Below are 18,501 nucleotides of genomic sequence, written 5' to 3'. Positions count from 1 at the left end.
ACCTAGGTCTCTTAATCCAACACTCACCAACCATCACTTGTGTGGACATTTGGGCCCAGGACATAAACCCACTTCAGGAACTGCCCTACAACATAAAATACAAATTCCCAAAATGAATTTATGTCCTGGGCTCAAATGTCTGCACAAATGGCAGTTGGCAAGTGTTGGATTAAGAGACCTAGGTGTATTGTGGAAAACATGTGCTGGGGTGTAGGCAAAGAGATTGCATGGGCTCTAGCATTTGAGGGGTTTCAGGTGAGGGAAGGGAATAAGATTGTAATTTGAGGCTACAGGCTCGAAGACAGGAAATTGGTAAATGTTTTAGGTAAGGGATACAAGAAAGACACAAGTTGAGGATTAATCAATTAATCCATTGCCCTAGGTCTCTCTTGCATGAGACCTACAACTCCCAGTAACTGGTAACTACCACTGAATTAGCCAATAACTCACTCAGGAGATTTTGTGTTGTTGTCTAGCATGGGCAACGGAGGATGAGGTATTAAGTGTGTTCTGTTTGGTGATTGTAAAACTAGAGGATCAGACCTAGAAATTAAGTCTGTTCAACAAATGGGAGGAGTATTTTGGAGATATAGTGAAAATGTATCTCCAAGAGCAACATGTGCAGAAATGCATGATTGAATTTAAGGTGGAAAAAACTGAGTTCATAGTTTTTAGCCCATGAGGTTACAGAATAAAGTTCACTGAAGACAGCAGCTGATGTGGGTAGGGTGGATTCTTAGAGTTGCTTATGTACTGTGATTGTTTCTGATCAAAACCAGTTCTTGCTATTGTTGGGTTTCTTTGATTTGCAGTCATCTAGAGTGAACAGTGTTAACCACTTCAGTACAAGGATGCCTACATAGGTGTCATGAGGCGCAAGTGGATACATGAGGATGCCGGTATCGGCGTCTCTATATTTTTTGTAGTTGTCCATGAGTTAACCCCAGATTCTGTTAACTGGTTTGATCATGTTTTCTGTGTTTATTATTACTCAGAGTAAAAGAGAATGAGTAATAAAGCAGTAACTTTCTATTTTATAATGTGAGTGGTGTGATGCAAATTACATAAGGCAGGCAATGCTGCACACGAGAATTTGAGTCGTACTGAAGTGGTTAATGATGATTTTTGGGAGGAAGTTTCCATTCACAGTTACAGATCGTCAAGGTATATTTTGGTGTTTTTGGTAGCCATTTTGTAGTTGCTGTGCTTGGCTGAGATTGTTAGGTCATCTGCATAGATGACAGCTTTGATGGTATGTCCTGGATTTGGTGTGGGGAGGTAATTTGTGAATAGGTTGAATAGTGCTCCTTTGGTAACTGAGAAATGGTTCTTCTGAGGTTTTCTGCCAGCTAAAAAATTTATCAATAATTTTTGGTTGTTATGGGTGTCTGTCTCAGTGACCTTTTGTGATCGGATATGTCTAGGGACTGTATTTACCTAAATGTAGTATACAGGAGAGGAGTAATGCTCATGGGGTCCTGTTTCTTACTCTCCAATTATACCTAGCTTCAAATTCATGTATCATTCCGACTTGGGCAATATTTCCATATTTTTTTCAATTATGCTCAGATTTGAATTCATTTGATCATGTCTATGACTGTATGGGGTGGAGACTTGGAATTTAAGAGAGGCAGAAAGGAGAAGTATGGTAGGGGTTACAAGGTTGGATAGAGTGAGAAATGAGGAGGTGAGGAGGAGAGTAGGGGTGGAAAGGAAGATGACAGATAGGGCTGATGAAATAGTATTGGGATGGTTTGGACACTTGAAAAGAATGAAGAGGTGTGGAAAGCAGAAGTGGATGGAGTGAACTTGAAGGGATGACTGAAGATGAGATGAATAGATTGGGTGGAAGGAGCTTTGAGCAAGATGGGAATGTCTGTTGAGCAAGGAAGGGAGAAGGCAAGGGATGGGGATGAGTGGAGACTGGTTGTGTATGAATGATATTTTGATGCAGCCCAAAGGGATTTCTCCTCGTCTTATCTATTTTCTGTATGAGGGGAGGGGGGTTGTCACTGTGTGAGTGAAGCAGCCCAGCTGTGCCTTGCTGCATTAGCTGACCTGGGTAGTGGGCAGGAGACAGGAATAACCCTTCATCCATAAGAAGCTAAGATAAGAGGGGATGGGAGTGGGTGAGTGCCTTTGACATGGCTACCTTCCTTATAAGAGGAAAGAAGCCCTTGGTATATAGATCATGACTTGAATTCATGTTCTAATTCAAGCTAGGGCTATAGCACCATCTAAGCAATTAATAGTATTTATGCACTAGTATGGAAAACTGTATTCACATCCTTTAGATACTGAGTCTTTTTCAAATTGTTCTCATGACATGGACCTCCCATAATCAGGGAATCTTTTCATTCATTATAGTCTACCCCCTATAGCAATCTGAACAATGAAATCAAGCCCTTTTTCTCTTTGATCTTGCAATGTTGGCATATTCATAGCTTTTAGTTTTTCCTCATATGGCTTATCTGCTAGGTTGGGTGTTGTTGCTCTTTGTATCCTGTGAATCTTGCTTACATCTTTCTGTCTCTTTTGGAACGACATCACTGATGCATGCTCCAGTCTTGGAAGAATCAGAGTTTCTATGAAATTCTTTCATCATCTCTTCATCCATACGGTGAAAAGTTTTATGTATATTGCTGGTAGTTCAACACAATTCATGGGGAAAGGATGTCAACACTGCCAAAGTTTGAGAAGGAAATCAAGAAGTCTTTGAGTAAAATATCCACGAAAATGCACTGTAGCCTTGCTCTTTCCATACCACAATGCCTAAAGGAAGTGAGGAGATATAATGAGTACACAAGAAAGTATTAAAGGTAAGAACAATGATATTTTACCACCATTTTACCAAGATGTATGTTGTCTGGCAAGCAACTGACCCAAACTTTTGTCAAGTACTATAGTATGTATTTACAAATCTATTCAAATAAATTCAAATCTATATGTTGAAAAGAGCATAGAGTAATGAAATTTCTCAAGTAAATATTATATATAGCAATGGCTTTTTCCCCCTTACAAGGGAGGTGGCCAAAAAACAATAGCATAAAATCCACTCCCACCCATTCCATTCCCACATACTCCACTCCCATTCACCACCCCTCCCTCCCTCTTATCTTGGCTCCACCTGGAAGATGGGTCATCCCTGCATCTCGCCCACTGCCCTGGGTCAGAAGCAGTGTCACAAGACAGCACATTCACAGCAAGGCTGTGTCATTTAATGGGTGCCTTCCCATCATGCAGAAAATGAGAAGACAAGAAATCCCTTTGGGCTGCATCAAAATATCATTCACACTTACTCCTTCACCCACTCCCATGCATCACAGCATCATCCAAACACAACTATTCTCCACTCACCCCTATCTTCTGTCTTCTCCCTTCCTTCCTCAACAGATATTCCCCTCCTTCCCAATACTCCTTTCACCCCATCCATCCATCTCATCCTTGGTCACCACCTCATGTTCACTCCCACCACTGCTTTCCACACTTCTTTTACTAATCTTTCTTCACCCATTCTTTACATGTATCCAAACCATCTAATACTCTTTCATCCACCCTATCTCCCAACTCCCTTTCCACACCCTACTCTCCTTCTCATCTCATCGTTTCTTACTCTGTCCAACCTAGTAACCCCTACCATACTTCTCAGGTATTTCATCTCAAACACATTCAAACTCCTATCTTATGTTCCATGTTTCTGTCCCATACAGTGCTGTTGGCACAATCATTCCTTCATACAATTTCCTCTTGGCATCCATTCCCAAATGTCCATTTCTCATTACACTTTTTAACCCCCCAATGCATAACTTGCTTTTCTCAATCTACATTCTACCTCCACCTCCATTCCTCCCTTTCCAACCACATTCGCACCCAAGTATCTAAAGCTATCCACTTCCTCCAGTCTCTTTCCCTTAATACTCACTTCCAATTTGCTGCCACATTCTCCCCTTGTATATCTCATCACCTTACATTTACCCACATTATCTTCAACTTCCTTCTTTCGCACACCTTCTTAAACTGTCACTTACTTCCTTAATCCCTCTGATCCTGCTACAAGTGCAGTGTCATCATCAAACAAAAACTGGCTTATCTTCCACCTTTCTCCATTTTCTTTAACCATCTCAAATCCCCCACCCATTACTCTTGCATTTATCTCTTGCATCACCCCATCTATGTATAAATTGAACAGCCAAGGTGACATAACACATCCCTAGCAAAGTCTCACCTTTATCTCAAACCACTCTTTCAGGTCCTACTGCTTTTGTAAAAACTCTTGACTGCACTTAACACCTTTTCTCCTATCCTATATATCTGCAATACCTCCCACAGTGCCTTCCTGTCTATCCTTTCATAAGCTTTTTCCAGATATATAAAGGCCCAAAAAAATATCCTTACCTTTTCCTAAAGCTTTCTCACATATCTGTGAGTGTTGCAAGTGAGTGTTGCAAGTGAGTGTTGCAAGTGGAGTTCCTCAGGGTTCCGTTCTTGGGCCACTTCTATTCATAGTATATATAAATGATATAGACCATGGACTAAAATCTACTGTTTCCAAATTTGCTGATGATACAAAACTGTGCGGAGTGGCAAATGATCACTCAAACCAATTAGATATTCAAGAAGATTTAGATAAATTACAGCAATGGTCTGAAAAGTGGCTAATGAAATTTAACACAAGTAAATGCAAGGTAATGCACATAGGTAAAAATAACAGCAAGTACGATTACAAGTTATTTGGAAATTCGTTAACAAAAGTGGATAGTGAAAAAGATCTCGGCGTAATTATCAGTAACGACCTCAAATCATCCAAGCAGTGTATTTCAGCCTCTGAGAAAGCAAATAAGATTCTGGGATTGATTGCGCGATCTTTTGATTTCAAAAGTCCATCACTCATTAACAAGCTATATAAATCGTTAGTTCGTCCACATTTGGAATATGCTGTTTCCGTATGGTCACCGAATCTCATTAAAGATATTGACAGACTGGAAAAAGTACAACGGCGAGCCACAAAACTGATTCCAAATATCAAAAATAAATCATACGAAAATCGACTTAAGCACATGAATCTGTTTTCCCTAAAAAAGCGTAGACTCAGAGGTGACTTGATACAGGTCTTTAAGATTTTAAAGGGAATTGACAACATCAAAAGTGACCAAATTTTCACATTGAATGAGAATCCGACAAGAAACAATGGTCTCAAACTGTCCGGAAATAGATTCAATTTGGAAGTAGGTAGAAACAACTTTGCCAACCGTGTAGTTAATGAATGGAATAAACTTCCTGCACAGGTAGTGCAATGTAGTTCAGTTCGAAGCTTTAAGAATCATTTAGATAAATACCTAAGTAAGATGCTGTAATTATTATAATTTATGTTATGTTATTTGTTTTTGTTTTGTTATAATTTGTCTGTCTGTCTGATTTTCATTTATTATTAGTTATATGTCAATTTATTATCATTTACTATTTACCTGTTTGTTTGTTATTCAACTATACCAATGCATTTATTTATGTATTTTAATTGTTATTTACATTGTTATAGTTTTAATTTATTATTATGATTTCTTTTTTCTTTTTTTCTTTTTTTTTTTGCATCCGACCTAGATATGGATCAAAAGGTCTCCTGTCGGCATGCTTTGCCTTTGTAATCCTTTGTAATCTGCCTTACCACAAACATCTGATCCACACAACCCCTACCTGTCTTAAACCCACACTTTTCCTCACCAGTTTCTCCCGTTCCTCTCTTAATCCTTTCAAAACCATCCCAACTACACTCAACAAACTGATCCCTCTCAAACTACTACACTCAAACTTGTCCCCTTTTCCCTTGTAAAGTGGAACTATGCAGGCATTCCTCCAGCACTCTATCCTCTCTTAGACAAACATTAAACAACCTCATCAGCCAGTCTACCATCAATGTACCTGCCTTTTTAGCCACTCCACATGACACCCACCCAACCCAGGTGCCTTGCTCCCATCATCTTAACTGCTTTCACATCATCTTTCCTTACTTCTCCTCATTCATCACTGTCATTTTCTTAGCACTTCCCACTGCAACTACCTTTCCCTCCCTATCCTTCACATTTAAGCAACTCCCTAAAATCTTCCTCTTACGTCTCTTCCATTATCATCTCTCCATCTGTACCTTTTACCTTTTCTTCTCTACTTGATTCACCTCCTCTTCCTCTCTTAATTTCCTTCCAAAACATCTTTTTATTACCTTAAAAAATTTCTGTCATATTCTTACCCCATTTCACATCTGCTCTCCTTTTTGGCTGCTTTATCTTATGCTTTACTTCTCTTTTCTTTGTACCTCTCATACGATTCTCTCATCCTATCTTGTAACCAATCTGTGAATGCTTGCTTCCTCTCTTCTATAACCTCCTTTGCTTCATCCTCCCACCACTCACTACCCTTCCATCTATTTCCTCCTCTCCTTCTTGTTCCACACAAGATCTTTGTATACCTTGTGACTCCCTCCTTGAACCATCCCCTTTCCTCCTCCACTCCTAGTTCTACTCTATCCTTCACTTTCATTCCTCTCTCAGCTTTTTCTTGTACTCCTTCTCCTTTTCTTTCTCATTTAAGCAGTTTACTCTAAGCACCTCCCTACCTTCTGTCCTTTTCCTCTTTCTCCATTCATCCTCCACTCTCAACTTACCTTCCACACAAAAATGATCTGATATTCTACTCACTCTCTCCCCTTTGAACATGTACATCTAAATCTCTTGCTATTCTTCTCCTGGTTACTACTATAAAGTCCATTAAAGCCATAACTACCACCCTCTCCCATGTATACTTAAGCTTGACTTTCTTCCTAAACACTATATTTATAATAACTTCTTATTCTAGACACATCTCCATGATTTTTTTCCTGGAACTCCACACTTCCCAACCACTCCATCTAGTGGTTAATTTCCTACCCTAGCATTAAGATCTCCTAATACCACTACATTAATATTTCTCCCTAAGTCCTCTATGCAGTCACTTAAATCCAAAAAGCCTCCCTTTCCTCTACATTCTTCTCACTAAGCCCATATGCACTTACAAAAACCCACATCTCTCTTCCCATTTTCACCTTTATCCACATAAACCTTGAAAAAACCTTCCATTCCACCACACATTTACCTATCTCTTCACATACTAGTATAGCCATCCTTTCTCTCCTCACTCCTGACACCCACCCAACTCCACTCCCAAACTCAAACTCACCCCCCCTCTTTTCAAGCTTCACTCTGTGCCAATTTATCCATCTTTCTTCTCACAAACATACTGCTGATCTCTTCCCTTTTCCTCTCATCTGCACCACAACCACAGATCTTAAAAGACCCAGACCTTAGGGTTATGGTTGGAAAGCTCCTCCCAGACCCTCTTATGCCTTTGTTTTTTTTTAGTAATGTCCCCTTTGGGGCTACAGAGAGTAGGATGTATAGTCCTATTCTTATCAAGATTTTTTCACCTTTTATGACTCAAATGGGAACACTCAGTGGCAGTATTCTTCTCCCCCACCACAGGGTTCAGCAAAATAAAGGAAATGAACATTCAGAGAAGTGGTAAAGGACAGTATTAAGAGTAGGGGGACAGCATAACAAAGGGACAGTTGCAGCATAATAAAGTATCATCTTCTCTCTATGAATGGTGATTTCCTCTATCACAGACAAAATGTGTGGTTCTGGTCCATAGGGGTGCTCGATGCTACTGGGCAGTTTTTAACTCCACAATAGCATGCAGCCAATACCACGGACGGGGGCAAATATTAACACTAAGATAAAATTTTATATCCATTTTTTCTATTAGATCATAGTGAAAGGAATAATAATAATAATAATAAAAATTATTTAAACATTTAATGATAATGAGTGCTACCAAGCAGAACTAATACTAATAGTAATGGCAAACCATATATATATATGAACAATTGAATACCAAAATAACCCTTGCAATAATAACCAAAATATATAATACAGGGTGGCATAAAAAAAGGGGGAAGACTAAGTTACCTTGATGTATTAAGCCTTCTGCAACTAATCACGCTTTAAAAGCAAACCTCTTCACAATGACACAACACTCAAAAACTCCTACTTCACAACAACTTTAATTTAGCTACAGATGTTTGGCTTTTCAACAAAGTTCTGGTGCCAATATGCTGAAGAATATCTTAGAAATAGCCACCCTATATATGTTAGAACCATTTCTTCAAGCTTGCCTTGCATCAAGACATGAAATACACAACTGCCAAAATATTGAATGGATAACATAAATGTTTGCTGGATGACACATAGATGAAGCCTGTAGATCCAGTGCCTGTCAAAGAGTAAAGGTGTGGTAAACAGTTTACCTGCTGAGTGTAAAAATGCCAATTTTTGTTCAAGTAAACTGATCACCACATCAGCCAGCACAAGTTGCTGAACAGACCAGACCTCATCATAATACATTGTACTTTCTTTTTATCTTTTATTCTTAGATCATAATCTCTATAAAATATAATCTATCTATCCATGGGAGCCATTTATAGTATTCTACAGATGTACTTGTACCTTCATTCACTTGAAACCCACAAAGTTTAACTTGACCAGCGAGAATACTCAAATTATAGTCATGTGGGTCTCAAATGCTTGGGCCATATTCAAGCACCTTTGATTGGTATTCCTAAGGTCATCCTATGCCCTCAGGTTGACTGAAAAGAATATTGTTTAGCATTTCTATGACTTGTGTAGAAACGATGTCACTGAAATGCCATCCTATGTCCTAATCCTGAACAGCAGCAGTATTGTTCCTCAAACATTTAGTTGCACTCCATGCAATGCACTGTGAAGCTCTAATTTGACTAATCTGTTGTCCTGGCTCCCTTGTGGGAGACCCGCAGACCCCTAGCAAACCAGCCATGGCCACCAGTTCTGCCCACAAGTCACTGGGCTAAGATTTTGTTTTGCTGTCTGGCAAGAATGAATGTAGAACAGTGTAGTTTTAAGTGCACTGTGGCTTGTTTCCTAGACTGTCTCGCTACACAGTCCCATCTCCCTCAGGAATGCCACAGCTTGGACAGTGTTTTCCCACAAATCCTTTATAGTGTATGTTGTGTTGTTGGCATGCATGATTGCATACAATGCAGTCTTCAATAATGTGTTGTATAGAATGGGGTGAAGTGTTGCATCCTGGACAGTTATCTGGTATGCAGTCATCCATCCTCTTCTGATATCTTAGAACTGTGTCTTATGTGGTGGTTGCATCTGTGACAGTTGGGTCTTGCCAGGCTGGTATGGTTCTAGTGCAGAGTGGTTGCCTGAATGTGAGTATGCTAATACTATTCTTGCTTGTCTTGGGAGTGATTTTTTTTTGCTGGGTTGATTTCTGGGAGGAGTTTAGTGAAGTAAAGTATTTGGCATTCAATTCATTGTGGACTGGATGCTTTGGACTATGATTTACCAATCCTTCTCTCCTTGTGTACAATCTTACACTGCCATCACTGTATTATGGAGTACTTGTTTTGTGATACAAGTATATTTTTTTATGGATATATTTTGGTGCAAAAGTAAGCAATTGTAGATATTTGAGACAAATGCTGTTGGGGTTGTTTTCATGTTGTGTTTGTGTAATGTGATGTGAGAGGTGAGTGGACAAGAGTTCTTGCAGAGAACTGTGTGCCTATCATTCTCATGTGCTGTTCTATGGGAAGGATTACAGCCTTGGGATGTAGATACTCTACTGATACCATTTCAGTGCACCCAATTATTTTTCTCAAAGCTCTATTTTGTGTTGTTTGTTAGGATATCCCCATTTGCCTTAATTGCGAAACACCATTCTGTGGATGCAAAGCCATGTGTATATCTTACGAGGCTGAAATTTTACAAGAAAATTGTTGGGCAGTCCAAGTTGTAAGGTTAATGTTCTATTTCTCATACATGTAAAACTGTGCTGTAATGATACTGAGAATTAATTGTATTTCATCACTGTTTACCACTGCTTCTAACCTTTGGTACAATATTGCACCAAAGTGCAAGTTGCAGAAGAGGAAAAGGCAAGATTTAAGGAGGGTATCAGAAGGAAGGGTTAATGGAAGTTATGTGATCATAATTCTTTATTGAAAGGAGATTAGTTTCCAATCATAAAAGAATATTACGTGATTATAGTTTGTAGGCGCATCACTAAAATCCCCATAATATAGGCTGCAACATGTAGTCAATGGGAAAGTGGTGGTTCTGCACAACAGATGTCTCCCCTTTTGTCAATCTTCAAAACCCATCACTATCCTCTCCTCTCTTTGGACGTGCAGACCCATCTGGACATGACCACCCACGATATCCCTCAATCAACTTAGTATTTTCTTTATCTTTTTCATTATAATGTAGAAATGACAATCAATGACTATTCCCATCTCTCTACTAGTAAAAGTCAGTGACATAGAAACAGTCCTACTAAAACAACATAGGCAGCAGTCCAACGTTTTGAGATTTACATGAGGGAACAGGGATCAAAGCCTGCCAACGCAGCAGTGGGTTTCTGGTTAGTGTAACTTGAAGAAATGATCACTGTTATTATGCATGTGCGGTGAGTATTAGTGAATCAAGTGCAAATCTAAATATGGTATACTGTTCTTTTAATTTTATAACACTGCTGAAATAAGCATATGTAGCATATAAAGATTGCACCAAACCTTTCAATCCATATATCAAGGGTTTCATCCCTGTCTCCTGCCCACTCCCCATGCATCAAATACTACCACTAATTTTCTTTGAAAAAATTGTAAGGTTTGCAGTTGTGGCGAGTCATGTGGAAGAAAAATTTGGTTTGCAGAGAAAATGGTGATGAGGCATACTGCTCTGTAGGATTCCTGAGGTGCAGGGCTACATTAGGAACACCCAATAACTTTCTTGCGTAATGCATACTGACCCTTGACTTCAGAATCTGAACTGTACCACTTCAAGTCAACTGCCATAGCCTTTCCAAGCTGGCACATATGTACCAACACATGCAATACAATTTTACATAGTCTAAAAGGCTGGCATCAGACAAACTTGTAAATTAAACTTCCCCTCCTGTCTGCTCATCAATTGAATAAAATTGTATAGTATATGCAGAACAAATAATACAGAACATGCTAGTATGTTAAAAAGAGTTTAACCCCGTGAGAACTTGTCTTTAACTATGCATTTGAAGTTTTCTGCAAAGCAAATGCAATCAACTTGGAATTATGCAGAACTATTTAGAATTAAATGTTTACTACGAGACTGCCAAGTTATTTGCTTCATCTGTTTGACAGTGAGTCAAAATAAATATTTGTATTCCTTGAGTGACTTCAGGGACAATCCTGCGGCTGTTGCCAGTTACTTTAGAGCTATGGGACTTAGGACCTGGGGTAATGGATTGATCAATATATTTGTATTTTGTATACGATTAACCATCAATCAATCAATTTATAGTCTTGGTTCTCTTGCAAGAGACTGTGGTCAAGGCATCTGGGTACAGCCATAAATCAGTCCACAATCACTATGAGAATGAAACTGTTGCCTTGAGTGTGACCAACTGGAAACCTGTATCTGCTCTTCAGTATCATGCACTGGTCAGTGGGATATTTCTTAAATCTGTCTGGTAAGAAAGGTTGGAAAGTTCTGTTGCATTACTCTGGGTTTGTTTCTGTCAGGGGATGGTTGGAGGAGGAGGGGAATCAATCATTGGATGTCAGTGTTCTTTATGTGAAAACATTGAGGGAACATGCAAATACAAAACTACTATAGAGATCTAGGCCCAGTTTGGGGCAAGTGCCATGATGAGCTGCACCTCCAGGAGGAGGTATGTGTGACAAGATTAACAAATGTCGAGACAATTTTCTATAAACCTCCTCTTATAGGACCACCTCAAGCAGACATTCATCCTTGATCCCTCACTTACAGATGAAACTGTTTTTGTTGTGGGAGTGTTGGGCATGTAAAAAAAATACTCTTATGTACAGTAATAGCATTTGGGGTGCAAGTTGTCTGTTACCAGGGTAGAGATCTAGACATTGGAAGTGTAGTGTAATTCTTTTGTCGAGGGAGTATCTTCTCCTCTGGGTTGTCTGTGAGTACCTATTTTGTTGTAGAATCACCTCTCCCTGAAAGTAGTTCTTATTTAGTAATTTGTGTATGTACATATTTCTGTAAGAAGGGATCAACCTCTGTTGCTTGTCTTCAATATCACATGCATGGCAATTGATCTCTTGGCTGAACCCAAGATATCTATAACTTCATATATTTTTCCTCATAGGGAGGTGAACAATTAGGAACGGCTCCCCTCCTCATCCTACTTTCTGTTCTTGTAGAAAAAGAACCACAGTGATTACACATGGCATTTCTATGTGAGAGAGCCAAAGGACAACTGATGGCTGCTGTAGGGCAGTGGGTTTCCACTCAGCAAAACTCAAAGCAACAGTTACTGTTATTTCTATGGGAGGTACTCTGGAGTGCTGGGAGTAGGTTTTAGTAGACTTGTAAGAAGCATGTTATAGATGTGGCAAATCCCTCTTATAAGGGGGAAAAGGCTTTTTAATATATGGTAATGGATTGATTGATCTGATAAGTCTCTCTGGGAAGAAATTTTTGATTGCTGCCAATAGTGTATTGGTATGGGATTTCCTGTGTCATTAGCTTTCAGTAGTAGGAAGGGAGCAGTCATTCAGTGTCAGTTCTCTTCATGTGAAAAGGTGGAAGAAATACAAAGTACATAGAGAAAGATCTTGGATCTAATCTGTTTTGGGGCTGCACCTCTCGATGGAGATACAGTTGTTGATAAGTTCTGATGATGGGAAGCAAGAAGATTTTCTCAGACTTCAATTTCACAAGACTTCAAAAACAAGTGCCTATCACCGGTCCTGTGCATTGTAATGCACAACTTCAAAATTCTCCTGACTAGACAGTGAACAAATACTGCATCATTACTTCTCAGAATTATGGTTGATGGGACCAGTGACAGGTACCTGTTTGTGGTGGCCCTACAAGATAGACACCAGAGCTGCCCATTTTCAAAACCTGTCAACCCCCTCACCTTCATCATGAATTGCAGTTCTGAGGGATGATATTTTCTGGACTGGGCCCAAGACCTTTGATCAACTTCAACTGTATTGGTTACACCATTCCACACATGGAGACCTGACAACTGGTGCCTGCTCCCCTTCTACTATTTTCAATGACAATTAAACAGTCCCACAACAATACAACACTGACAATGGTCCAAAAGTTTCCTCCCAGAGAGAACAGTGGGAGGGTCCAAGGACTGCTGCCAGCTAGAATGGGTCTGCAGGACTTTCACTACTTGAAACTCATGGCAATAATTATTATTATTGTGGTTAATTGTTATGGCTCATTGACACTTCTATCATTGTGGCCAATCTTGTATCACCTTTAAAATGATCTTGTAATTCATGTATTGGACTAGTGTTTATGTTTAAGTTAGGAGTCTTGGGTTTTTGTAGGAAATTGTGGAGGGATTATAGAGGTATTGGTGTTTTGTTGCCCAGGTTTATGCTGTTGTTAAAACTGTGTAAAGAAATTTACATCCATGTCACCCATGAAAGTGATTTACCTTTCTTTTGCAAGATTTCGCATGACCAACCCAAGAAATGGTTGTTTCTACTGATCCAGAATGTTAACAGTTTGTCCTGAAGGGGTTAAGCTCAAACAACAGCTAGCACTCCTTGTTGGTTCTGCACATACAGGACATGAATAAATTCATCTTTTTCATCAACTTAAAATCGTGGCACAATCTGGATCCATAAATTTGTTTCATAAAACTTTAAATTTCTCTATAAATTTTCTTGACTATTAATTGTATTAATACTAAAGATTTAAAGACCTGCAATTTTAAGTCATCAATCCCCATAACTTAATTTACTTCACGCGGGTTTACGATTTTTTGTGACATTTGGCTGTACTTAAACAGATGCAAAACAACTATTAATTACAAAAATTTTGATGATGCATGAAATTCATGAATGAATGAATGAATGAATGAATGAGTGGAAGTCTGTGGACCTGGACACGAATGATCTAGTGACTATGACATGATGATGACAATCGTGACCAGTAACGCTTCATCTGCTGTCAATACTACTAATTCTCTCCCTCTATGAGCAAAACTGCCCAGACAGCCATGAAAGACTATATTCTTTTTTTGGTAAGAAATGTTAACAATATCATGGAAAATATGCTAAGAATAAAGTTGGACTTATCCCACATGCCAGTTGCTTCAAATTCTCTCCTGACCAAACAAGACTGCGGGAGAATTCATTACTTAATAAATTTCCCAGGAGTATAATGTCTAAATCAACAAATAACACAAGAAATAGAAAGTAGTGGGGATTGAGAAAGAGGGAAAGAAAGATAGAGAGAGGAGGGAGAGAGGTAAAGAGAAAGGAGAGAGAGAGCGAAAAAAAAAAAAAAAAAAAAAAAAAATCCAGTCACTGCCAGCCTCACGTATACATCATCTCTGCCATATATGACATTTTCTTTGGCAGGTAGAGAAAATTATCCAGATAAGCAGCCAGTTCATTAATGGTAACATCACCATATTGTGGATTCCGTGCCTGTTCAGAACAAGAACGAATGTTGCTGCACAGATCCTGTGGTTCCCCTAGACTGAGATCATCCAGGTTGGGTAGGTCATTCGGATTAGTCTGTTTTTTCCTACTCCTTCTCTTGTAAAGCTGTCTGCGTGATTTAGGGTCAGAACGGTGCTTGCATCCTTGACTTGATGAGAACTCTAACTTTTTCACAGTCACATCCTTTTCTTTCCCAAAACATGAGGCCTTTTTAGCAACACCACTGAAATCCAACTTAACTGTTTCATCACCCACACCATTTCCAAATATATTCCCAGTGTCTGCAGTATGGGAGCTATCAAGGTTACTTGGACGAAGAATTTGTTTTTCATTCACTGGAGTGTGACCTATTTTGGGGCTCAAACTGACTGGTGATGTTTCCTGACTTTTAACTTCCTTTGACTTTTGTGTCACTGTTTGAGACACTACACCACATGTTCCAGTTCGCTGTTCTGACAAATACTGAGTTCCCAAGACACAAAGTTTACTTTTGCGAAGGCATGGTCGCTTCTTGCCTGGTGACAGTGTGAGACGAGATAAGGAAGCTTCAAGAATCAGATCTGCGATTCGTTTACGATTCAGCCTTGGTTTGGTGTCACCAGATTTCAGGAGTTCACACCGTCTCTTTGCACAGCCAATACACATGTCTGCAGCGCCCTTGCTCTCCTCATTATCACAATTGGTCACTTCCTTGAGTGGTTCATTAACAGCCATTGTGTCTAAGACGTTGCACAGACCTTTTACCCCACCAGCCACGGCAGGAGCTGAGGTTCTGTAAGCAGGAACCTCTGGCTGTTGTTTCTCCTGCTGGCCCCCCGCCTCATGGGCAGAGTCAACATTTGGGTTTTCTTGTTTCTTTGAGGACATCTGTAAGAAAAATAGGATATGTTAATATGGTTTCATACTACAAAATCATTAAAACTCCTTAACCCTATCACTACTATTTTATTTAACCCAAGGAAGCCCCTACATGCTGTGAAATGGTCAACTACCTTGATTATTGGTACCCCATTTACTGTTAGTCAAGACAAAGGATTACAAAGGCAGAGCATGCTGACAGGAGACCTTTTGGTCCATAACTAGGTCGGACGCAAAAAAATATAATAATGAATACAAATCATAATAATATAAATAATAATAAATAAAATAAATAAATGCATAGGTATAGTTAAATAATAAACAAACAGGTAAATAGTAAATAACAATAAATTGAAAGATAACTAATAATAAACAAACAGACAAATAATAACAATATAAAATAAATAGCAGATATTACAGTATCTTGCTTAGGTGTTTATCTAAACGAATCTTAAAGCTTCATACTGAACTACATTGCACTGCCTCTGCAGGAAGATTATTCCATTCATTAACCATGCAGTTGAAGTTGTTTCTACCCACTTCCAAATTAAATCAATTTCCTGACAGTTTGAGACCATTATTTCTTGTCAGATTCTCTTTCAGTTTGAAAATGTTTTCATTTTTGATGTCAATTCCCTTTAGAATCTTAAAGACCTGTACCAAGTCACCTCTGAGTCTATGTTTTAGGGAAAACAGTTTAATTTGTTTTAGTAAATTTTTGTATGATTTATTTTTGATATTTGGAATCAGTTTTGTGGCTCACCGTTGTACTTTTTCCAATCTGTCAGTCTTTAATGAAAGTTGGTGACCATAGAGAAACAGCATATTCCAAATGTGGATGAACTAATTATTTATATAACTTGTTAATGAGAAATGGGCTTTTGAAGTTAAAAAAAAAAAAAAAAAAAAAAAAAAAAAAAAAAAAAAAAAAAAAAAAAAAAAAAAAAAATGCACAATCAGGCCTAGAATCTTATTTCCTTTTTCAAAGGCTGAAATACACTGCTTGAATGATTTAGGATCATTACTGATAATTATGCCGAGACCCTTTTCACTATCCACTTTTGTGAACGAATTTCCAAATAACTTGTCATTGTACTTATTGTTATTTTACCTATGTGTATAACCTTGCATTTACTTATGTTAAATTTCATTACCCACTTTTCAGACCATTGCTGTAATTCATCTAAATCTTCTTAAATATCTAACTGATTTAATTGATCATTTGCCATTCCGCACAGTTTTATATCATCAGCAAATTTGGAGACAATAGATTTTAGTCCATGGTCTATATCATTTATATATACTATAAATAGAAGTGGCCCAAGAATGGAACCCTGAGGAACTCCACTCATAACATTTTTCCATCTAGAAGTTTTGCCATTTAAAACAATTCTGTTTTCGATCATTCAACCAATTACTAGTCCAACTTAATAGGCTACCACTTATTTTTTGTAGTGATGTGCCAGAACCAAAATTTTTACCGATACCGATATTTTTTTTTAGCATTTTACCGATACCGATACAGGAATTTAATGGGTTACCGATACCGATACCGATATTTTGCGCATTGCTCACAATGCCTTGTACTTTATTGTGCACTTTTTCATAAAGCTCTGGGATAGTTGTGTTAGAGATGTATTTCCTACTTGGGATCTTATAGTTTGGTTTTAAGTGATTAAGGAGCCTAGCAAATCCCAGATCTTCTACAATAGATATAGGTTGACAATCTATTGTGATCATTTCAGCAATATATTTGTGTACCTCTTTTGCTGGAGCACTGTTGATGTCCCAAATCTTTTTGTACTGGAGAGTAGCTTCAAGAGTTGGCTGTTGAGATACCTTTTTTGCACTTGAACAGCCTGTTTGACTTTGACTAGAAGTTGAAGTTGAAATTTTTAGCTTTTTGGTAGGTGGAACATTTAAGAATGAGGCAAGTGTTGGGTTTGATTCAGCTGCTTTTTTCTGCTCCAATTCGGCATTTCCAAACTCATCAGGATGTTTATGTTGAAGATGCTTTCTAATATTTGTTGTTGTTTGGGTTTGCCTGTTTATTCCTCCTCTGCTTAATATTGTATTACAGAAATTAAAGGATACTTTTGAAGAATCATCTTTGCATACTGTCACTAGATTCCATATAACACTTTGCTTTGACTTAGGCATTATTGCTAATTCTGGCAATTCTAATTGTAATTTAATAAATTTATCACAATATTGACTATCTGAAAAATGCAAGTTCAAATATTAAATATAAATAAATAATTACAATAAATAAATATTAAGAATGAGATCGAAAAGGGTAATAGGATAATAGCCATCAGCTAGCTCTCTTCTCTTCTTACATAAGACGCAAATGATTCCACAACCACATGGCGTGAAAGACCCCCTTTACTTTATATATTTATATAATTATTTATTTGTTTCATGAATGAAAGTAATTTAACTTAAATTTTCTCTCAAGGTATCGGTATCGGTATCGGTATTTATTTTTCAATACCGATACCGATACCTTCTATTTTACCGATACCGATATATACCGATAGCTTGAAAATAAACCGATATTTACCGATACCGAAGCTTCGGTACATCACTAATTTTTTGTGTGGTTAATTTAGTAAGTAGTCTTTTGTGGGGGACGGTATAAAAAGTTTGTGCAAAATCTAGATATAATAAATATATATTGTTTCTTTTGTCGTAATTCAAGATGACTGTGTTGTAAAGTTCGAGTAAGTTAGTCATGCAAGAACATTTCCGTCTAAATCCATGCTGGCTGTCATTTATCAAACAGTTACTTTCTAAATGATGTTCGATAGCATCTCTGATGATAGTTTCCATCATTTTTCCTATGACTGAAGTCAAGCTTATAGGCCTGTGGTTATTTGGTTTCTTTTTGTCACCTTTTTTGAATATGGGACATTGGATAAGATGGATTTCTTGAAAATAATTTCTAATGGAGCAACAATCTAATTATTCATTTCCTTAAAGATTCTTGGATGCCAACCTTCAGGACCTGGTGTTTTATCAACTTGAGTTTTTCTTCACATCTTTTAATTTTTTCTTTTGTTATATTTACCATAGTA

General features: G+C 38.1%; 1 protein-coding gene across 1 annotated transcript; it reads right to left on the bottom strand.

Annotated features, from left to right (window-relative positions):
* Positions 1 to 7,822: 7,822 nt before the first annotated feature.
* Positions 7,823 to 17,946, bottom strand: LOC143034380 (uncharacterized). Its single transcript, XM_076200344.1, has 2 exons — positions 17,186 to 17,946; positions 7,823 to 15,433 (listed from the first exon to the last, which is right to left on the bottom strand). Exons 1-2 carry the CDS (start codon positions 17,582 to 17,584, stop codon positions 14,438 to 14,440), a joined length of 1,395 nt encoding a protein of 464 aa, XP_076056459.1. The 5' UTR covers positions 17,585 to 17,946; the 3' UTR covers positions 7,823 to 14,437.
* Between the last annotated feature and the right edge of the window lie 555 nt (positions 17,947 to 18,501).

Source organism: Oratosquilla oratoria, chromosome 17 (genome assembly GCF_046742065.1).
Source record: "Oratosquilla oratoria isolate Oo_2021 chromosome 17, ASM4674206v1, whole genome shotgun sequence".
In the NCBI taxonomy this organism is placed as follows: domain Eukaryota; kingdom Metazoa; phylum Arthropoda; class Malacostraca; order Stomatopoda; family Squillidae; genus Oratosquilla; species Oratosquilla oratoria.
This window is presented reverse-complemented; position numbering and strand designations above follow the sequence as displayed.

Coding starts and splice junctions, on each gene's coding strand:
- LOC143034380 (XM_076200344.1), bottom strand. CDS start 17,584: ATGCCTAAGTCAAAGCAAAGTGTTATATGGAATCTAGTGACAGTATGC. Junction 15,434..17,185: donor ACAGTGCTCCAGCAAAAGAG/GTACACAAATAT, acceptor TTTTTCTTACAG/ATGTCCTCAAAGAAACAAGA.